The 24,624-nt window shown below is 39.0% G+C and overlaps 1 protein-coding gene and 1 long non-coding RNA gene across 3 annotated transcripts in view; one reads left to right on the forward strand and one right to left on the reverse strand.

Moving 5' to 3' along the window:
• Positions 1-24,624, reverse strand: part of LOC135081640 (coiled-coil domain-containing protein R3HCC1L) — a 51,569-nt gene that overhangs the window by 25,089 nt on the left and 1,856 nt on the right. Inside the window, exons 3-4 of one of the 2 annotated variants that reach the window (XM_063976393.1) lie at positions 24,265-24,338; positions 8,789-8,855 (exon numbers count right to left, since the gene is read on the reverse strand). In XM_063976393.1, coding sequence (XP_063832463.1) covers positions 8,789-8,855; positions 24,265-24,313 — 116 coding nt within the window. In that variant the 5' untranslated portion in view covers positions 24,314-24,338. Of the gene's footprint in view, positions 1-8,607; positions 8,759-8,788; positions 8,856-24,264; positions 24,339-24,624 lie in introns of those variants that run through there. The other variant, XM_063976394.1, reaches the window with a different exon arrangement.
• Positions 22,049-22,970, forward strand: LOC135081649 (uncharacterized). Its single transcript, XR_010259231.1, has 2 exons — positions 22,049-22,289; positions 22,808-22,970. It is a non-coding gene; the product is annotated as an uncharacterized LOC135081649 (long non-coding RNA).

The following is a 24,624-nucleotide window of genomic DNA, read 5'->3' on the forward strand; positions in this document are numbered from 1 at the left end:
TAAAATCGGTACGAATAAAATAATTATTAGTAGGTATCTTAAACGTCTACTATGCAGTTAGAGACTGCTTGAAACCTCAGCAAGAAAATAAAAAATACGTCAAAAGCTCTGAACTATTGTCAAATCTATTATTAAAACTTTCTAGTCTAGCCTCAACAACCGCATCTAGAATGGCACTGCTCACTAAAGCACAGAAGGTCATCAACGTGAAATCCCGACCATCTCAGACGCATCTTTTAACTCGCTAACCATTGCCAACCATCAAATTCATTTGCACAACAATGGCGGCGGTATTATCGCCTATTATCCCATAGTTCGGTCACGTCGCGCCTCCGAATACCACTCACGTAACTCGAAAGGGGGGCAAGGCCGCCGAGTGACGGTCCAACGGCGCCCCTCTCGATGGCGATGGCACACTTTCCAGCACAGACTTGTTTGTGTAATTGCATTTTTGTATCGCTACAATGCGGGTTTAACCCGAACTTAGAGCGAACTTTCGGGAGTATGACTTAGACAAAAATCTAAGCATAGTGCCAGATTCTCTAAGACTTAGAGAACCTGGCACTATGCTTAGATTTTTAAGGATAACTTATAAGTTATGAAAACCAGGTTAATCTTCGTTTCTGCAATAAATCTTTCAGTAAGTTGACTTTGAAAAATTTAACTTTGAAATGTTTTGACAGTAATCATTATGAAATTTTAGTCAGATTTTGTGCTACTCGTATTGTTGGAAAACATGTTTTATTTACATGCAACAGAACCGCCACCGGCTTTAGCAATTTCGTAAATAAGCTAGTAAAAAAATGATGCAAATCGAACATAGATGTTGTATGCAGTATGCACGTCATACACTAGGGACTAGTTGTTTGACTTTTTGTTTCCCAAATGCTCACAGACGTAAACCTAAATTAGCCGAAATACTGATCCAAATAACGTACGATTTTAGGTTGCAACAGCCAAGTTTTTAAACAACTTTCATACCGTCTCCATTTTAGTAGACGCCATGCAATAGTTGCATTCAGTGTTTGGTAACATCTCATTGCGCGTAAGGACTTGCTCTACGAAGCGTGGGCGCAGCGTGTTGCAACTCGTTGCTAGAGCGCACGGCTTCCGATATTTGGGTATAGAACGGCGAAGATTAATTTCGAAAGATTTGTCTATGGAGTTATTATGTATCGAATGTGTATGACTATTGTTTGAGTACCTATAGTAATACGTATTACTAATTTGTACACAACAGAGGTATTTTTTGTCTTTTAGGGCGTAGGGAGTATTCTCCAGCTGTAGTTAGTTCTGCTAAAGATACACCTACTTAAAAACATTAGGTAAAACTGGTATAGAAATTAAGCAGAATCATACAGAAACAAATGTTTATTTGTGTAGAGATCCAGGGACTATGTACTTTCTCTTCATTCCGTAAACACACGAGTTCCTGAAAGCAATCTGCGATTTATTCGATTCAACAGAGCAGAAGTTACTTCAGAATATAGGATACGTGGAACAAAGGAAACTGCTCTCAGTGGGAAAACCAAGTTGTTATTGGGCATTGTTGATCGTATATCCGTTTGGTATAAAAACGAAATCGGCATTGAGCATAATATGGAGATTGAGAGAACGCACCTTAATGATGTTTTAATGCAAAACTACACCTTATTTAGTCTGACAATTGAAGGCTGTGAGAATAAAGACTTTAGTTGGGCAATGATAAATGCAAGTAATGACTGAATTTCTGAACTGATGATCGAGTTTCTTGCGCTGCTTCTTCTCAGCACTGGCCTATTTATTATTCCGGAGCAGAGTTAAAGTAATACTGGATCGTGTAAAAGCGCTTTTTTATGATTTGGCTGAAGATTTTTTTATGTGGTAGAATAAAATGCAATATTCAAAAGATGATTTATAATGTTAGGATCTGATGTAAAATAACACATAGGTGCTACGTCGCCATCGCGCAAGTATGTATTTGGATTAATCCAGGAATAGTACTATGGTCTAGATCCCATTTATACCCATATTTCATCCAAATTAGTTGCGACATATACTTGAAAACGTAACCGGTTACTGAGGCATACATATAATAGGTACAACAGTAAGGTCTACTTGAGCAAGAACACGCACAAAAGCGTTTGTCTCACCCTCGAGAGAGACTAGACCAACAATTAGTCGATCTAAATATAATGGTAGACTAGCTGCTCTTGACACAATAGCGACGGGACTGTACCCGTATTACCGAACCGATCGCTTAATTATATGGGCGTATTGTTATGCAAGAACTGTTAAAACTGTTCATGGTTGTATATGTCACTGTTACAATCAACTGACATACTTTTTATGAGCTGTCAAAATACTTTATTGTAGAGTTCAAACGGTGGGACAGTCGGCGTCAAATAGTTCATGTCACCCAAAAAGTTGACAAAACAACCTTATTTTAGTTGTAACAAAGACGTGTTGCGAACTTCTTGGCTACTTTGGGTCATCATCATTTCAGCAATAGGATATAGGATGGCCACTGCTGAACATAGGCCTCCCTCAATGATTTCCATAATGACTGGTTGGTTGCATCCAGCGCCTTCGTGTTACCTTTTTGAGGTCGTCGGTCCACCTTGTGTGTCACGAACTATTTGACGCTGACTGTACCAATATGATGTTACTGAATGGCGAGTAAAACAACAAAACAAACTCTTGTATAAAAGATAGGACGAAACGGTAAACACCTTTGTATCTTTTGTGGTTGTAATAAATGCTATTTTGCTTTAGACTGATGTGCAGTAGACTGTACATCGATGCAGTCTAGACGACAATCAGTTGATCTAAATATAATGGTAACGCTAGACTGGCTGCTCTTGACACAATAGCGACTACGCCCGTGTTACTTAACCAGTCACTTAGTTATGTTCGTTTTACTTTTTAGCCGAAGAACACTTCCGAAAGAGGGTAATGTTTTTCGAACGCACTTAATATAGGTATTATGTATTGTTTCTTGAACACGCTATGGAGCTGAAACGCTCTGTGGCGGATTGCTTGCAACACATCCGAGGTCACATTAGATTAATATCAATTCAGAAGTGCAGAAATAGAAAGAGGATGGTTAAATTATGGACACCAACACAAGTGAAAGATGGATGCTCTACAAAAATAAGTTTTTTACTGAGATAAGGACCGGTTTATGAATACGGCCTCACATTGGGAAACGCATATGCAACGCGTGCGCAGCATTGATTTCATTGTGATAAAAGACTTGCAATTTTAGACTGCTGTTATACGGACGACGGCATATCAAGCTGTGTTACTGTGACAAGCTGTGTTACTTGTGTAGTTGTTATAAGTGTTATTTTGCATCAAAAACGTATAGGCTGATGTGCTGTTGACTGTTTATAGAATGTTAGCTGGTTGGAACAGCCAGCAGAAGTATCAGAACACGAATCTAAAGTAATTAAATTATCGCAACAGCTGTTACACGAGTTCTCATTTGTTAGGCAATTAACATTAGACGTGGCCATTTGCAACTTTGATGCTTGAACTTTTGAATTAGTGTTGGACAAGGATAATTTTTCTAGAAAAATCATACGAGGAAAATGTATTAATTAGTTGAAAGGCTGAAGCGGCTATTAAGGTGAATTCCGTTCAAAGTTCTTTGCCGAATTCCAAAAGACATAAGATTCTGAAATCCGAAATATTGGTCTGACGATTGACAGCACTCATGGGTCAGTCCAATATTTCGGACTTCAGCCTTTACTGTCAGCTGAAAGTAAAAGCAAGTGGGAACAAGAACTTTGCAAACTTCATGGGGAAGGGTCTCGATTCTAAACAATGAAGGAATTCGGGCTAAAGAGGAGATACCAAAAACTTCAAAAAATATCCCTTGGTAAAGATATAACCTATGGGCATTATGGTAAGCTAATATATGCAGCGGTTTGAACCATGAAACAAATAAACCGCCAAAATTACTTATATCGCCGAGTTCAAGATGAGATCATCAAAAAAACCAAAGCTGGCTTTATTGTGCAAGAAAATTCAACTTCACACAACAAGGTTTTAACGCCGCACTGCATTTTGAAATTCAAATAAGCACAATTCAGCTTGCCAAAGTGGTACTATTTTGCGAAACAAGCCGGGTCGTGTTCGCGTCGCACTCGAATTGCGCACACGCAATCTATTGAAACAAACCGTGCTGATCAAAGTTGACATATGTAGCACAGCCGTCAGTCCTCCACGTGAAACTACACATTTTTGTTGCAAAATGACACCTATGGCAACTACTTAAGACGCTACAATGTTTAGTTTGATGACATGCAACGACTCCGTACACACTTGAGCGAGCTCACCTCAATCTGCATAATTTGTATCTTGCATAATCAAGGCGACTAAGGGACAAAATTATGAGAACATCAAAAACAAAGCCACGATTAACGCAAATATTTAAAACTATATAACTTCTACAGCCCGACGGATTAGCAAGCTAAAGTGGCAAAGGGCAGGGCACATAGTACGCAGAACTGACGGCCGATGGGGCAGCTAGGTTCTGGAGTGGAGGCTGCGTACCGAGCCGTGTAAAACGCAGCGTGTGACGTCGACTCACAAGGTGGACCGACGACATCATAAAGGTAGCAGGAAGGCGCTGGACGCAGGCCGCTACCAATCAGGCAACATGTAAAGTATTGGGGGAGGCCTATGTTCAGCAGTGGACGTCCTATGGCTGAGATTATGATGAACTTCCACAATCGACTTCATATGAAAAGAAAGAATGCTGTCAAGAAGTCGATCCTGTTACAAGCTAAGTGCACTAAGGCTCTGTGCTTCAGTACACCTTCAAGTCTTGTATCCAAAAATAGTCCACGAACAGACTTAATTAATTAATTTACTTTCATGCTCTTAATTCACGTAATCGTTTTCCTTTCATTTATTTACCAATAATACATAATAATCAATTTAATTTACATACCATTAATAAAATTGTGCATTTAGCACGCTACACGGCACGTGTAGCCTATATACAAAATGACGCATAGCAAACATTGGGCGAAGAATTTAACTTATTCAAGTAACATTTAATTAGTTCGGGAGTATGTTAATATAAAACATATGGGTATAATTTGTTTACTGCAGTAGTTTTATGACGTCGCATTGTCGGAGTTTACACTCTTGTAAAACAAAAGCCAGAAACGAGCTTCAAGAAGTCTCAAGTCAAAACAATGTTCTTTCAGGGCAAAATCAGGAAATAGTTAGACATTTTAAGCAGCCGGCTAATTGAATAAGGCTTTTTCCTCAGGTCATTTAATATCTACTTCAAGAGGACGACCCTCTCTAATAGAGGACAACATGGGTTGGGATTGGAACTTTTGGAAGGCCTGATGTTCACATATTTCTCCCTAAGTCGCCTCCTACGACATTAATTAGGATTGATGCCTCTACATTTGAGGTTCAATAGTTTATCTACCGAATCTCTACCTATGCCAAAGTTATATCGTTAAGTCCTAGCAACACTAATCGTTTCAATATAAAGGCTATGCTCAGGTGACATTGGAAAACGTGGAAACACAATATCCATAGAGGAGAAGAAGTAACCGTTTCAAACAAAGCATCTATTTGTTGAAATTAGCATTCATTAAAAGCGACTGACAATCAAAAAGGTTTTTATTAAACATGTCTTTCAAGAGACAGGTAATTTAACTGATAGCCTTTTAATGACACCCAGTGCGACCAGGTTATTTATAACTGGTGCATCTTACCATCTGTCGAAATTGGTCGAGTTACTGAGTGGACAGGTGCAACAAAACCGGATCAAGAAGCGAGATGTTACCAAACAGCTGACTAGATGCGACCAGGCCATGTACAGGTGACGGTACATCAAGCTGTCCTAGCTAGGTACGTATGTGGTGGTATTAGGTACTATATTTCAACAAATATAGATAGTCTGATGTGATGTTGTCTCTACAATGCTATTTTATTATGGAAATAGATGAAAAAGTAGTCTCTAGTTAATAGATACTCGTAGGGGAAGTCACCGGGATGGGATAGAAAACCTTTAAATGAAACATGAAATATTTAAAAATGGATTGAAGCATTTAGTTCGTGATCCGCGGAAAATTTAGGTCACCCATCAGTTAGTTAGGTGTTTTGGACTTTCAGTGCTGGTGACTCTCACTAAGGCCGGGTTGCACCATCTTACTTTGACTTTAACAAACGTCAAAAATCTGCCAAACTCCATACAAAAAACACCGGTTATCGTTAAAGTTTCGGTTATAGTTAGATGGCGCAACTCAGCCCAAGAGATGCCACGTAAAATCTTAATAGAAATGAATTTGATAAAGAAAAATAACAATTCAAGTTATCATTCGTGTTACTTATCATACATTGATAATGAAATAGTAAATACATAAGTCGACAATTAGTCCAGTCAATAAAGCATTATAGATGGAAAACTGTAGAACACAATTTCTGACTTCAGGACTTTATTTAGACTAGTTAGGAGGTGAACATAGCAAAAGTCCCCGCCCTTAGCCCTTGAGCCGGCGGGGAGAGGGGGGTTTAAAGGTGCCACTTTTCGGTTTTTCGCTTAATCCTCGGAAACTATGCGTCCTAGTGACATGACTACTTTGAACCAAAAAAAGCATATTCAATTTGCTACAGGTGAGATAGACAAGTTTTTCTATAAATTGTATAGTTTTCGCGGCATCTGCTCTAGAAGGTCTGTAATATTGGAAATTTTATTTTTGTCTTACATGTTTCCATCAGGAGAAAATCGACTAAATCAACATTGAGCAATCATTCTAGACATGCGGGAGCATGTTAAGCCTAGTTCCAGGGAGGGGACTGCACCGTGCGTATATTTAGACGAACCACTTTGAGCCACTTTTGACTCCTCATCACTCAAAAACTACTGCGCATTAACACTTCAAATTTGGCTCATGTGTTGAGACTTGCAAGATATACATCAGTTTCAAATTTCATAAATATGCCTCAAACGGTTCTTTAGATATTGACGTCCAAAAATCTACATGTCTGACCTACAGACCAAATTCTAACCACTTCCAGATGACCTCGAAGGTTCAAATTTGGCATCCAGAAAGGTAGTTATGTAAATACATAGGAACAAATAAAAAACCAGTAAATTTTAACATTTCACATGTGACAGATAGATTTTAGTGCTCTAAATATCGATTTTTGAACGTCAATACCTAAATAACCGTTTGAGGTATATTTATGAAATTTGAAGCTGATGTATATCTTGCAAGTCTCAATACATGAGCCAAATTTGAAGTGTTAATGCACAGCAGTTTTTGAATGATGAGGAGTCAAAAGTGGCTCTAATTGGTTCGTCTAAATATACGCACGGTGCAGTCCCCTCCCTGGAACTAGGCTTAACATGCTCCCGCATGTCTATAGTGTTTGCTCAATGTTGATTTAGTCGATTTTCTCCTGAAAGGAACATGTAAGACAACGATAAAATTTCCAATTTTACAGACCTTCTAGAGCAGATGCCGTAAAAACTATACAAGATATAGAAAAACTTGACGGTCTCACCTGTAGCAAATTGAATAAGCTTTTTTTGGTTCATAGTAGTCATGTCACTAGGACGCATAGTTTCCGAGGATTAAGCGAAAAACCGAAAAGTGGTACCTTTAAACCCCCCTCTCCCCGCCGGCTCAAGGGCTAAGGGCGGGGACTTTTGCTATGTTCACCACCTAACTAGGCTAAATAAAGTCCCGAGGTCAGAAATTGTGTTCCACGGATTTCTCTCTACACCGTCGTTAAGGCATTCATTGACTGGACTAAATGATAAATAAGGAACATGTAATCTTTAGGTAGCATTTCGTTATCTGATAAATATAGCATTAGTACAATACAAATGTGAGTGGTGGTGTATGTGGATGACATCATGGTTTGAATGTTACCGGATTTAATATGTAATATTATTGCCAATCCGTAGACATACCTTAAAATTGGATTGGTAGCACCGTTTTTTATTGATAAAACTTTTGAATATGTCTGCTGTACGATGGGTTTTGGGGGCTTTCCCACGAGGTAATAATTAGGTAAACAATAAGTAAGAACATCAAATCGGTGGTGAATCAGTGGTACCAGGCTTGCCAGAACCCATATCATATTGTAATAGAAGACAAGTCTTGGGACTCTAATGGAAAAATATGGCCATGCTTGACAATAGCACATGTATAAATAGTACACAACAACTACGCCAAGTGAACGGCTAGCAAATGTCAAAGTACAAACTACAGCGCATCAAGGTAAACACTGTATTTTAAGAAAATGTAGTCTAATGTGCTGCTGTTGACTGTACAGATTGACGGAAATAGTTTAGCAAAATAGCATGTACGTAATTGATATTTACAATGAAATACATAATTCATGCACAGCACAACACATAAATAAACATGACTAAAGAATAAGCTATCTTCCTTATTTACACAATATTAACGTTAATTGAATCTATTGTTAATTGCAATAAATTAGTATTGAACATGAAGATTTCATGATCAGTTAAGTATGAACATATTTATTTTGATGGCGTCTTAATAGATGTAAATACACAGTGACCTATGACGTCAGATAATCAAGTTAGTTGACGCAAAACCCTGTTTTTACACTTACTCCGTATCACCGTCAGTCCTCAGAGCCTCTGACATGCGGCGAACTCGTATAAAACAAAAGAACGACTGCTCCACACAGTCGTATTGTACACAAACACTGTAATCACTGATAACACGGGTCGCAGCACGTCCGCGCGTGCTCACGCGTAATGAACAAATGAAGTAGGAAGTTCAGTACTGACCTGATCTTTCCCTGAGGCTGCGCGAGGCGCTGCGCCTGCGCCGGCTTGCAACCTCCCACCGCCGCGTCTGCGAAACAGTGTTACATAAAGTCACCATGTTTAGCGAGGCCCGATTCGGACTGCACGTTTTGATGTGGCTCAAATCGGTTCGCTGTTGACATATTGACATAAATAGTTATGATAATAATACTAAAAGGTCATAGAACAATTAGTTAACGAAAACAAAACAGTTAGTGTGCTATCTTTTCGTTAATTTTTCATCAGTTTAAGAGTAAAAGTGGAAAGACGATGGATTATCGTTTTTGTAGTAGGTATTTAGTGTGCTTTTGACCTGCCACTCACTGATAATGTATTTACAGTACTATTCTCTTCTTCAGTACATAAACAAGTCGCAAAAGTATATGAAAAGCTCTCTAAACACCTCTAACAGTTTGGGCAACGAAAGTAGAAACACATAAATCATGAAAAAAATACTGAAACCGATGACCTAGCGAAGTGTATGAACAATATTGGCAGAATCTTAGTACCTCTAACAGTTTGGGCAACGAAAGTAGAAACACATAAATCATGAAAAAAATACTGAAACCGCAGACATAACGAATTTCATAACAAGTTTGACAATATCCCAGTTTGTGATAAGGCTAAACTTCAGTGTTGAAGCTCTACATGTCACAAAAGCGTTGAACACATGTTCTTTCACTTTCCCACCGAGTGGGCATCGTGTGCGCAGCCTAGTGTTACATGAATGCAGTGAACGTTCCCATAGCTCGTGCGCTGCAATCACGTTTTTGTTGGCTTCAGATGGCTTAGCCTAGCCTGTGATTAAGAACGTTTCGCACTTGATACGAGGATAAGATCTGTGTTGACTCTACCTTATTCAATTATAAGAATTTTGAATCTGAACTCTCTGCTAATTTATTCATATGACACATTTTCGAATTCTTGTTAGATAAAGAGCTTTCCTTGTTTCAGATGTGTTTTTAGTTTATTGATTGGCGTGGCATTAAAATTGTAATAAGATAAAATTTTAATAAAGAAAGAAAGACAATCACAAAAGTATTGACTACGATATCAATCACAATGAAGAAATACAAACAATAAAAAAAACTTAAAAGAAAATAAAAACATACTAGAAGAAACCAACTACACTCGACATCAAATAAATCGCACCTCTCGCGACAAGCACTTTCAAACCTATGCATCCCCACTTCCCACCAATATTACCACCAATTAAAAGCCTAGTTCTAAACTTCATTTCATAAAAGGAAAGGTTTTTACCCCAAAAATGTGTCTTGAGAAGGATCCAGCAGAGTCACTTAATCAAAAAATAGGTAGTTACGCTTGAGCCAACTTTTATGGCTATAAAACTGTTAAGTTGGAATTAAACGCTATCCATCTGTTAAAGAGGACACGTGAGATCATTATTTGGTTTTATAACCATAAAAATTGGTCTACTTGATCCCATAGGTGAGCCCAAAGTGAGGTCTTCTTTCAAGTGACATTTATGGTATATTGTAATCATTTATTAAGAAATTAAATGTGTTTTTCTTAAAGGATATTTATTAGGCTTTCAAATAACACCAATACTGTTCGGGCACCATGATTGTGTTAGAAGAAAATCTTTAAAGTTCGCGTCGCGGAAGGTGCGGTTTATTTGATGTTGAGTGTATGTGTGTAACCTATCCAACTCAACAAAGCTTGCAAAGGCATGACCCGCGTAGAGTAGGTCATATCATGACCCTGGATTTCAGTGGGTCCCTCTGACCTTCATACGCGTAAACAAAATAACAAAATTTCCAGCGAGAACATTACTACAGCAAAACAATAATGCCACAAATAATGGTTATTAAGGTAGGCGAGGCGACACTTAAATGACATTAGCTACGATCAAGTTTAGTGATCTACGCTATTTCGACCTGGTTAAGGCAAAATAGCATCTATTTGCATTTTTATAAGGTTCTACAGTATTTAAGTTCAGGTGTCGTCGTTCGTACAGAAGTAAAAAAAAAGTTGGAAAAAAGAGAAAGAAAGAGCATTTTGTTTACCTATCTCGTTCGTTTTATTGTCAACTAGCGGCCGAACGCGACTGCGTACGCGTGGATCCCATTTTACCCCCTTAGGGGTGGAGTTTCGTAAAATCCTTTCTTAGCGGATGCCTACGTCATAACATCTACCTGCATGCCAAATTTCAGCCCGATCCGTCCAGTGGTTTGGGCTGTGCGTTGATAGATCACAATGTCAGTCAGTCAGTCAGAAGCGAGAAGACGAGTTGTTGAGACACCAACATTTAAATGTTAACCTACTGCCAAAATTACCTACTTTACTAACTCTATCAAGCACGCACGTTGCACAACCATTACTTGTGTCTATGCACTGTTAATTTATTTCAAAACTTGTTTGTTACTGCATCAAATATGTAGGTGGAGTCACTTTGTAGAATTAACATTGATAAATAAATTAGGGTTACCCGTTAAAAAGGGACTGTAGTATCTATGTCTCGAAAAACTGAATTAAAAAACTATTGCAGGAAATCTTAATCGTCTCTATAAGAACTTAAGACATCTATATTAAAATTTATAAAAGCGAAAGGTCACTGACTGATTGACTGACTCGCTCACTCATCACAAAATCTCAGAAACTAAAAGTCCTAGGATTCTCAAATTTTGCATGGGGTTTCTTTTTAGAACGTAGGTGCTCATTAAGAAAGGATTTTACGAAAATCCACCCCTAAGGGCGTAAAACCGGATCCACATATTAGTACCAACATCTGCATCATAGTTGGTGGGTTACCTGTTCGAACTAATGTATATTGTGGTCGCGGGTTCGAACCAAGATAGGGCCAAACGAACATAATATAAACTTCGCAACAATCATTTGTACAACTGTTTTTGCGTAAGGAATAAGAATTCCTTTTGTAGGTTAACAATCGTAGTATAGACTCTCTAGCTAGAATATTATCCTCTCTATAAAATGTATAGTAAAATACCAAGAAGAATTTGTAATTACAAACTCCATAAGCCACACAGGGATACATTTTGTTTACGGAAATCAACATTTCCCGTTACATTTCTAGTTACGCCATGCAACCTACATGTTGAGCGCTTATAGGGCCTAGAAAGTTCTAGGCTTTTTGCCGAACCACCAGGAAGAACTAGACCATTGGTTCCCAAACTTATTTGAGACGCGCCTCCTTTCGACCATACAAAAAATTCCGCGCCCCCCCTCCTCCAGTCAAGATATTTATTGGTCGTATCGAGCAGTCTGGAATGCATTCTCTCAGCGCAGGTTTCTTACAGATGGCCCGCGCCCCCCTTTAAAGGTCTTTGCGTCCCCCACTTTGGGAACCAATGAACTAGACCAAAGTATAACACCAGGAGTGAATGTTTGCAAAAACAAGACCTACGGCACGATATCGCAACACGAGAAACGGTTACGATTGCGCTCCACTTCTAGTTGGCAGTGCTGTTAGCAACTATTCAATAGTATTGGGCCGATGGTATTGTAAGCTGTTGATGAATTTGTGAGTCAATAAATATTATAGGAACCAGTCAAGCGAATGAAAGATTACAACAAACATGGGACTCAAAGGACACTAAGAAGATCCAATGTCACACATGAATATTCTTCTTTTATTTTAGTAACGTCTTAGTTTTGAGAACCACAATTGCTATTGAAAAGCATCATTGTTTAGAGATCGTTAGTTTTTCTCTTATGATGCCAATACATAGAAGGGTCAAGGGTGACACCAGCAGTCACGTGAAGTACTTTTTATGAGCTATCAAAACTCAATTTCTTCATGGTTTGAATGGGACCTTTGACTTCACTATTTCTCAATCAAATGACCAAATGGTTATAGAACTCAATGCAAATTTTCAGACCATGAAATTAAATAAATTGAATAATATTACATTTTAAATTCAAAGCATCTCATAGCCAAATAGAATAAAGAATACGATCGCTTGCTGGAACAAACAATGATGCGGAAGTAAAGGGTACATCTAAAGGCGCAACAGTCTGAGCAAAGGACAGGTGTCCAGAAGACGTTGTTTCAACCACTTTCACTTATGATTCCAAGGTTCTCTACTCACTGTACCAATGACGAAACCGGGAAATACGGCGATAGCACCGAGGCTAAAGATTTGGAACACTGTTGTCGAGTTTACGTCACTCGCTGATGATGACATTTTATGCCCATTTGGTGAAGTCACGAAAACAATTCAGCGATCAAATAAATATTCGTTCTGGTTCTAAAGAACATCAATATTTAACGCCAATTTACAGATTAGTTCAGCTTACCCATCGCATACGGCCGCATTCTTTGATTTACGGAAGAATTTAACCTTAAACTGCTTTTAAATGTATATGAATATTTATTGGAGTGATCGCGGACAAAGGTATTTAATGGCTAATTAAATTCTTGTACAGGGTAAACATTATCTGAGTAGCCCTGAGAAGCAGTTTTTGATTTTGGCCACAGAATTAACGCATGACATTTCAAGTAAAGCTAAACATTGGGCAATATTATTTGTAATATTTTCTAATAGTAATAGTAATAGCAGTCAGATAGGCTACGTCGTCTTTAGAAAATCTCTTGCATGCATGACAGCAAATTCTATTAACACAAATCTCTACATTAATTCTACCACATTCACCTACTTTGGGGGAACTGAACACGAAGTTGTGTGTTAATTAGTTTCGCTGTCAAGGTTACAGAAAAATCTGTGACATTGGCTAACGTATCTGGGAGAAATCGCTTCCAATCCTGCTTGTGTGTAGTCTAGTCCTGTTCCCACACAAACCCGTATCTAAACCAGGAAGACAAAGGGCCGGCCCGGGGTCCAGAAGCCAAGCTGTAAAAAGAAGAGAAAAAATCTGACTTGGAAGTCAGGAAGGTTGGAACCCTGCCTAGTCCTAATCCTGTAGTCCTGTTCCCAAACAAGCCCGTATCTCAACAAGGAAGACAAAGGGCCTGGACTGGGGTCCAGACAGAGCCCGAGCAATACCTACTATAAGAAACAGAAAAAATCTGACATCGCTTTTAAATTTGCCTATCTAGGTACAAGTTAGCAAACTAGCTTTCAACCCTAGGAGTCAAAGAGGGTGTACTCCTGTTCCCAAACAAGCCTGTATCTAAACCAGGAAGAAAAAGGGCAGGGACTGGGGTCGCGAGCAATACCTACCATAAGAAACAGAAAAAATCTGACATCGCTTTTAGATCTGCCTTTCGAGGTACAAGTTAGCAAACTAGCTTCCAACCCTAGAAGTAAAGAAGGGTGTACTCCTGTTGCCGAACAAGCCTGTATCTAAACCAGGAAGACAAATGGCCCGGGCTGGGGTCCAGAAGCCGAGCTGCAAGAAACAGAAAATATTTGACTTTATTGCTACCAGCAAATGTTCCAAAGTTCCTTCCTCATCAAAGATCATGAAGGTAGTCAAATGGCAATGCCAGATTTTGTATGGAAGGTGGCGTCTTTTTTTTTTCGCGCGGCCATCGACCAAACTTTGTTTTTTGATTACAAAATAGTGTAATAAACCAAACTTACTATGACATGTATACCTCTAAACTCAGTCTGAACTGAGTTACGAGCGTTAGAAGTTTGATGATTTACATACTAGATTTGCTTTATAGGCCAGTAGAATTAAACACAAAAATTGATTAAATCGGAAATAATTCCTACAAAAGATTTTTTTGCTTTAATGGCTTCATTGGTTGCCCATTAAGACTCTCCTAAGTTTTCGACTTCGACGGAGTTGTGCTTAAGTGGTGGGGGCCCCCGAAAGGGGCGTTTTTTCGGTTTTCCGGTTATACCGCGTAAAGGACTTACCCTATCGAAAAGTGGTCTTCATGACGGTTAAAGGGCACTTAATCCTGCATTGAATAAGACCAAATTCATATGTTTTGGACAAACCGTTCTCGCGCTAAAGTTCGGCAAAGTAGAAAATATACGTATAATTAATGACCCTCTCCACGTCCAATGGCTTGTTACCCACATGCTTCCAAGCCTTGTAAAGGGTCGCCTTAACCAGTGTAACCCTAACAAGGCTGTGACGCGCCCTGCGACGCATCGACAGCCCTAGCACCGAGCGCGGAGATTTTGACAACCCTACGGCTGCGCGGCCGCACGCCGCACGGACCGAGCTAATATAAGAGACGGCGGCGACCGCGGGCGCCTAGCATTCGCTCGGGAGCCATCGCAACAGCCAGACGATCGCGCGCGCGTCTACGGTTAATTGCGCAAGAGTCCCTAGCGAATAGCTGCCCTCACTGTTCCCACTAACCTGGCTCGATAGGACTTTCGGCTCGCGCGGTTTCCGTGACACGAGCGAACCATCGTTGCCTGTATACACATTCCAATCCTTACCGAGTGCATGCTTTACTCAATCCCGACCTGCGGTAGCAATCCCGCTGCCACCCTTCCTGGATTCCTCCCCACTCGCCACGTAGGTCCTAAGCCTTTTTACCTTTGGTACTCGAACCCCCACTTCGTTGACCTCGGTTACCGATTTGGTGAGCGGACCGTCCTACCCCCCTAGTTTATAAGTATCCAAACTAACACTTGCTAAACCTCGCACAGGGCGCCGCCCCTCTCGCGGATTACGTAAACTAGTCTCGGGACGCGAACCGGGCGCGTCGCTATCCCTCTCGTCATAGTAGATTTGCAATTGTAGAATAACTTGTTCATTATTTAAATAATAGTAATTTAGGGTCAGTGAAACTAGAATAAGTAAACTATTGTGGAACCTGAATTATAAGTGCCATTGTGTTATTGATTGTGCGTTTCCTTGGTCAAATATCCCTGTAGGCATCCTGGATAGGTACACATCCCTCATCGCAGAAGGCGAACTGGGACTTAGTACTAATCAGCGGGGTGTCAGACTGAGCTAGCTAAGACGCCCCGTTGCAATGGCGCCCAACTAAATAACCCACGGAACCTACAGGGACCACCAGATCGCTAGACACAAGCGAAAGACCAAAATAAACGCAAAACTTCGCACCCGACCAAATTGATAATCACACATGTCAGAACCGACATCTTGGATATACAAACTGAAGAAGACAGAACTTGAGAACGAGTGCAAAAGAAGAAACATAAAAACGGAGAACAGAACCGTACAAGAACTGAGACAGAACCTCACAGAAGTACTCAGAACCAAGCAGTCCCATCAACCAGTCCAGTCCGCCAGTAAGTCCGCCGAAGACAGTGAGTCAGAAACCGATTTCGAAGACACAGAGATGCACCAAGAACAAGACAACGACAAACCAAACATGCCATACACCATAGATCAGACTGAAAGCATAACGGCAAGATGGAACATAAGTTTTGACACATGCAACGACCCAGTGGAGTTTTTAGAGCAACTGGACGAACTAATATCGTCGGGCGAGGTCAAGCCAGATAAAGTGCTCAAAGTGCTCCCCAGATTCCTGAAAGGTGACGCGCCCTGCGACGCATCGACAGCCCTAGCACCGAGCGCGGAGATTTTGACAACCCTACGGCTGCGCGGCCGCACGCCGCACGGACCGAGCTAATATAAGAGACGGCGGCGACCGCGGGCGCCTAGCATTCGCTCGGGAGCCATCGTAACAGCCAGACGATCGCGCGCGCGTCTACGGCTAATTACGCAAGAGTCCCTAGCGAATAGCTGCCCTCACTGTTCCCACTAACCTGGCTCGATAGGACTTTCTGCTCGCGCGGTTTCCGTGACATAGAAGAATTGAACTATTTAAGTTATACAGGGCTACTATGTAATGATAATTAATACTTATAGGTTATTGATATGTGATATTTACCGAGATTAAGTTCATGCCTGGTCCAAGGTTCGACGCCACAAAATCAACTTCGTACGAGTGAAAATAGTTTAAATACTATTTCCCGTGCTTGCAACATTTTTCTTTACTGCTTCGCCTCTATTAGTCGTAGAGTGATTGTATATATCCTATAGCCTTCCTCAATGTATGAGCTATTCAACACAAAAATAATGATTTCAATCAAACTAGTAATTCTTAAGATTAGCGCGTTCAAACAAACAAACAAAAAACTCTTCAGCGTTTTAATATGAACTTGTTGTTGTTGATTTTTGGCGTCGAACCTTAGACCAGGCATACGGCTAGGCAACGTAGTCATGCAGGAGGATACAAGGAAGACGGGCAGCCACAGTAGGTAACACAGAGTCGTTCAGGTGAGTGCCAGGAAGAGGTGCAGCAACCGCAGTTAAGGAACGGCTGGGACGAACAAGGATAGGCGCATCAAGCTCGTAAGCCTTGATAGGGTTACACTGGTTGAGGTGGCTCTTTTCAAGACTTGGAAGCCTGTGGGTAACAAACCATTGGACGTGGAGAGGGTCATTAATTATACGTATATTTTCTACTTTGCCGAACTTTAGCGCGAGAACGGTTTGTCCAAAACATATGAATTTGGTCTTATTCAATGCAGGATTAAGTGCCCTTCAACCGTCATGAAGACCACTTTTTGATAGGGTAAGTCCTTTACGCGGTATAACCGGAAAACCGAAAAAATGCCTCTTTCGGGGGCCCCCACCACTTAAGCACAACTCCGTCGAAGTCGAAAACTTAGGAGAGTCTTAATGGGCAACCAATGAAGCCATTAAAACAATAAAATCTTTTGTAGGAATTATTTCCGATTTAAAAGCTAATTCTACTAGACTATTATGCGCGCAAGTTTTGTAAGAAATTGCAACAAAATATTGCGCTATTTTTTTATTGCGCTGATTCTGCTCCACACTGATGTCTGGAGCCTTTAATGGATGGAATTGCTTGTTTACACATACAATGTCACTATTTTGTTGCAATTTCTTACAAAACTTGCGCGCAAAAAGCAAATCTAGTATGTAAATCATAAAACTTCTAATGCTCGTAACTCAGTTCAGACTGAGTTTAGAGGTATACATGTCATAGTAAGTTTGGTTTATTACACTATTTTGTGTCTAAAAAACATGATTTGGTCGATGGCCGCGCGAAAAAAAAAAGACGCCAATTTCCGGCATTGTCTTTTACGACCATGCAACCCTATGTATAGTTTCATCCACGAAGACGCGCCCCACCATTCTTCCGCTAATGTTTGAGTGTTATCGGTACACGCTAAATTATCCATGAGTGCACACGCACACTACAATAATGACGTTCGGATCAAACTCTCCACACCCCGCGCTTCCCTCGACCAAAAATTGATGGAGCGCGTCTTCGTGGATGAAACGATCTAGTCCTATTAACTCCTGTTCCCAAACAAGCCCGTATCTAAACCAGGAAGACAAAGGGCCGGCCCGGGGTCCAGAAGCCGTAGTCGTGCCACTTTCACTCCGCGTGCCACATTCGCGGGCCGACCCGCTGCGCTTGCATCACTGTTATGTCACTTGGCCCGGTCATTTGATAATGTTGTGAAGGACGAACCGTGGAGCAAGTGGACCCCGAATTTTTACGATGTTTCAATTGCCGGCAAAACTTTATCGGCTTTATTAGGTACAGTCAGCGTCAAACAGTTCGTGACATCCAAAGTGGTCAAAGAGTTGACAACGCGATCTTATTCCAATGAGGGTTTTCGCGTATGAAAAATCCGCCAGATGGCAATACGTAGACGCGAGGTCCAAATACTGCATGATTGGTTATTTTTGACATGACATTGACAGATATGTCAAAATCCACCAATCACGCAGCAGTCAGACCCCACATCCACGTCCCGCCATCTAGCGGATCTTTTATACGCGAAAACCCTCATTGTGACAAAGACGTGTCGCGAACTTTTTGTCTACTTTAGGTGTCACGAACATTTGACGATGACTGTACAGAACTGGATTGAGGTGGTCAAAAATTGAATAGACCTCAAGTATTTTAACGAATATTTTTACATACGATATTATTGTCTTTATATCCGAATACCTACAATGTTGTTTTTATTTAGAACAAGTTACGTCAATATTTGATCCAATCATAAACTGATATTTATTTTTGAATCAGGATAATTAATACGAGCGCACCGTATGATGACTGCCAATTTGCGCAAAAATATGAACTTAAAATGTTTGGTAAAATTATTTGTTTTATAATTTCGCTTGATTTTTTCAAGCATAAAATGGTTAAAACTTTTACAAACAGCTTTTTAATTCTAACATGAGAATCGTTTTAAACTCGAACAGTAATGAACATTTGTATAACATAAAGTGAAATGAAAGTGCTTAAATTAAATTTTCGATTTCTCTTGGTATTAATTTCCAAGACAATACTTAATAAGTATTGTTATTCTTATTCTTAATCATTATAAATAATCATAAATATAACGGCAATAAATCGGCATGCATAGACAATTTAAAATACCAGATAATTGTATCTGGTATTTTAAATTGTCTATGCATGCCGATTTATTACACATTATACATTGGTTCGTTGTGGTTCGTGATAATTGTATCACGAACCACAACGAACCAATGTAGAGTTATTAAATTACCTTTAAATTATGTACCTAACATCTTTATACTATACCATGTTTAATTGCAAATAAATGATTATGATTATGTAAACAATTGATATTTGAGGCTAACCAGTTAACCTGACAACTGACCTGAAAATAACTCGACAGTACCTTTTAACTGCCAGTTATTACTCAATTAATATAATTTATATCCATATTTAACGTCTTGAGTAGCAACGAAACCGGCGCGCGCGCCGATGCGATGAGTGGGTATAATTTAATTTTAGACGTTATTGCTCATGAAACAGTCAAATGTGAACCAAATTCAATTCAATGTCTAGTCTCTTGGGAATGTGATTTACATTATCATCATGACAACAGATGATTTAGTGTCCACTACACTGTAAGAACATGGCTCTCTCTAATTTACAAGTACTAGGGGCAAATGGACCAAACGTAAGTAAATAACTCAAAACAAAACTCTTTTTTTTTGTCTTAACTCCAGGGATAGATTTTAGTGCGCTTCGGTTTACATTAGTATTGGGCCCGAGGAACAAAACGCACTATATGGGTTGATTATGGGCAGCACTTGGTCCAGACCCTGGCACTATCCTTTACAAAAAACAATAATATCGTATTAGATCACAGTTTAACTGGCATATCATCTTGTCATGCTTAGTTAAATAAAACTGAATCTCATTATTAAATCCGTCATAGCATTCAACCAACATAAATCTAATGGTCATAGCATTGCAACTAGACGTACATCATTAATCTTCTTGTAATCATCTTCGTCTAATCAAATAGTTTATAATTTCTCAATCGTAAATTGCATAATACGTTAACAACGGGCATTGTTATGAGATTAAATTCAGACACGCTCATCACAATCACCGTCTTCGTGTATATGCACATCAAACTTACACATTGTGGCATTTATTGTAGTTGTAATAAGAGCGATTATAAGAAATGTAGAGGCTGTTGTGCCGCCGATGACTGTATAAACGATTTGCCAGTATGCTAAGCCTAGGCGCGGACCACCGACTTTTAGTTGGACAGTTAATCAGTATGGGCATATGTATGGGAGTGCGCACATTACACCTATTTCGATTTCATACAAATTAGAATCGGGCCCAATTATCGGCCGACAAAAAGTTAATGGTCTGCGCCTAGGCTAAGGCTTTTTGAGAGAGTATGCCCGTTTTCACTATCAATTCCTAATTTTTAAGTGACTCCTATGGTAACATAACAGGAATTTTGTTTCCATAGGGGTCACTTAAAAATTAGGGATTGATGGTGAAAACTACCATAATTACCTACTCTCTCAAGTTGGAGGTTCTGGCTGGGTTGACTCTGAGTTTAATTGTCTGAAAAATAAATATGGCGCTTCGCCAAAGTATGTCCTGTTGTTAAAATTACGTGATAGAAGGAGATTATGATTCTAAGGAAGCAAAAGCTAACTAGTAATACGAGTTTGTTATAGATCGTAGTTGAAGCGATTAAGACATAATGGAGATGATCTAATCGCTACGATTTCATACGAAAGTACCTACACAGCAAAGATATTTGTTGCATCATTCGATACTTTTTGCCATAAATCATATTGAAAGGAAGAAAAGTATTTATTTGATGCTCTTTTAAAGCATTACAAATAAATACAACAACAGAGTACAAGCACCAAATTGAAAAGTGTTACATTCGCCAGCGCATCAATTTACAACAAATTAAAAATATCTGCAATTGTTTTGGTCACAGAATGTACGTTCAAAATACAAACTAAGAAAAGACAGAATGTATCTGCCTCAGATCGTTGTTTTACATTTAGTTAGGATATTTATTTAATTAGGATATTGCCTTGCTTATTAAGCCAGTTAGTGTGCCCCAGCGGTAATTATATTAATAGAGCCCATGAGAAATTAAAGTTTTCTCACATAGTAAACTATAGCACATTATTATCTTACTAAATACCCTCATTACGAATGACAAAACTTATTGCCATTGCCAATACAATAAAAATGGGACATCAGACAGACAAATTGCACATCATTTGGGTCGCTTTTTGTCTATTAAGAATATTGGTGACATGTCTCTATGCAAGTGTTGAGAAAGCCAAACAGTACAAATGGCAAACAATTATGCTCTACTGTAGGTAATGTACAATAGAACATAAAGATAGACAGAAACTGAGCATAGACTGAAAACTTTCCTAACTGACACACATGAAGTTTTACCCCAATTTTTATTTTTCTTTTGTGTACTATCTGACCAAAAATCGATCAGTACTGAATTTCGTCAAAGGCAACTGCTATCTAGAGGAATGGAGGATTTTTCCTACACTCCCCACGATGGCCAGACGGATCGGGGAGGTACAAATTACATTAATTAGATTGTAAAGACGTGATGATAAAGATCTAACTAATAATATCACTGGCAGATTTAAGATACAATTAGAAAAAAAAAGCATCTACAGTGTAGTGGCGTCACGCGACGCGCCGTTAGCGGAATAAGTTATAGCAAAATATTTTATTCAATAGTATTAGCAATTCGTGGCGGGTTTCAAATAAGTCATAAGATTATGACCTAGATTTTAAAATCCAACTACCTACATTTATTTGATTCCTCATTTCGGCTAAGCTATGGTGGAACCGATAACGATAAATTTTGGCAAGATTGCAACCTGGCATGAGAGTGAGATATTTTATTATCTCTTCACTAACTCAAAACTCACTAGAAACGAAACTGCAATTTGCGAGTTTCGAATGTAAATTATAATGCACTATGTAAAATATAATGTTTAAATTATCCCCAAATAAATAAACAGTGTTAAAATTGTATGTAAAGAGCTCAGAATACGGAACAAACCAGAAACCGTCAACGGGCGTAAATGTGTATTCATATAAAGTACTCCAAATCGCACTACTTTGACTTTAAAGCAATCAGTCAATGGCCGGCGCGCGCATTGTTTACATATCCGTCAGATTGACACTTTATAATTAAATTATGCCGTCTTGTGCCGTTCCAACATGTAAGAATGCTACTGGAATTACGAAGAAAGTGCATGGGATCATGTTTTATCCGTAAGTAGCACATTTCCAATTCATTTTAATTAAATAATAATTTTCAAAAAAAATCACGGTTGTATTTTGTAAGTGTTGCCACAGGTCAACGGAATATTTTACCCTACTTTTTTATATTGAATTACATTTGTCTACTTATAAAAAATTCACGCGTTAATTTTGTTAGCGTTACCACAGAATAATGGAATATTTTCCCCATCCTTTTTGTTTTAATTAGTTTTTAGTGTTATTTCATCCATGACATGACAACCTGATTAATTAAATTATAAGTGCCACTTGTGGTCTAAACTGAATAAATATTTTTGATTTTGATTTGATTTCAATATATTGAATTAATTTATAATATTACTCCCTAATAATGAGGAGATAATAAATTACTATCGTGAATTTCATACTTTCCCATTTATTCAAAAGTAAGGCATTGGTATCAACAGATCAGCAGCAGCAATATTTGTATATTTAATAATAATTTTAAGTAATTAATTATTGCTTACATACTTACTCTGATTTTTTTTCAGGATACACAGCCAGAGTTGCCTCGCAATCAAATTTAAGTATTGGTGATGTTTTTGATTTGGATTCTGTTTTTCACTCCAAGAAAAGTTAAACTAAAAGCACTACTGCGCCGTAAACAAATGTTTTGTTGTCGATATGTTTACATAATAAAGAACCTTAAGTTTCTTTTTTGTTTTACTTGGCATTCTAAAATTTATATTCGACTTTTGTAATTGACTTTTAAATAACATATTATACCTACATAAAATATAGTACATATATTACACTATTTAATAGAAATAAATAATCATCTTACACTTAGTTACTTCGGAGTAAAAATTAAATTCATAGGTAGGTAGGTACTATCTATGCCTATGGCCAGTCATGTCGTCTCGTTCTATCGCAAAGAATCACCATTTGATAAGAGCGAGAGCAAAAACGGAAATGGATAGTTAACACTGGCCGTGTGTACTTATTTCACTTACTTATTTTTTACTTGTTTAACATCTCTTTAAAAAATTACATAATTTTACCCCAAAAATGGGGGTGTCACACGGCGCTAGTAACACTAAAGGGGGTAGAGGGGCGCGGGAGGGGAAGTATTTTGGACACAAGTTGCCGCGTAGAAATGTTATCGAACACTCCTTCTGGTTTGTTCTGTATTCTGAGGTAAAGAGTTACGTATTAATTACGAATATGTAAAACAATGTGGGCTTATTTAAATTAAATACCATTTAAACTCATTTCAGTTACAAGATTAGCTAATAACGAGATTAAACGCCGCAATCACAGTACAGGTAAACTTTTGTAACATTGTGCAAAGGTGCGTTGGCCCAGAAACCAACGGTGCTGGTCTAAGAAGGTTAATTGGAAAAATCTAAAATAGGATAACACAAACAGTAGTGTTCTGTGTTACTCATAAGTACATGAGGGTGTTTCTAATATCGTACTGATAATCTCTACTGACGCGGGATTGTCCCGCATGCGTATCATCCGCAAGTGTCATTTTCTTACAAGTGCCAAATTATTGTACCTAATGCGTAAAGTGACGAAACGATACGATATTAAAAACAAGTTAGGACAGTTGACAACATAATATCACGCTAACATTTTTTTTTTGTTTGCAAAATCGCAAGCGATAATGGCCGTCGTGTATCCCACATACGCGACTCGGTTCTCATTTAAATTGCCATTGCGCCCCGGGTGCCAAGCATCAGGGGGTGACACAAGTCGCGCAGATTAGTACTCACTGGCACATCTGCATGGCAAATCTGCGGTCTATGTCATGATACGGGGGGTACCAGGGGGTGTCATAGGACTTGTGACGGGGGGGTGATCGCCCCGGGTGCCGACCCATGCTACGCCGCCACTGCGCCAATGAGAACTGCCAAGAAACCGCGGGATTGTCTATACCCGATCAAGGCGTAAAATACCACACTATAGCTTGATATGCTGTCGTCTGTTCCAAATTGAACCTTACCTGAGTGTGATATGGTCGCATCTTCCCGTTCGGTTTGACTCAGGCCCATTGTCGGTCGAGCGCAAGCTTCATCACTGCAAATACAATATCTATTGGATTCTTCTACTATTGATTTTATTTCCTAGCTTTAGAAATTTTACTAGCTTTTTCCTGTGGCAATTTTAGCCTCCTCTTTGTATGAAAGTTAGTATTACAGATAGAGTAGTTTAGTATTAGTGAGGTAGAATTGTATCTCTAGTTTTGCCCTCCTGAGTGGTATGAACATAAAACATGGCTAAAAATTTAATTTAATACATTTATTTATAAATTCGCGCAGAAGAAACTACTTATGCACAACCATACAACCTAGTCTTAAAAAAT

This window comes from Ostrinia nubilalis, chromosome 20 (genome assembly GCF_963855985.1).
Source record: "Ostrinia nubilalis chromosome 20, ilOstNubi1.1, whole genome shotgun sequence".
Classification (NCBI taxonomy): domain Eukaryota; kingdom Metazoa; phylum Arthropoda; class Insecta; order Lepidoptera; family Crambidae; genus Ostrinia; species Ostrinia nubilalis.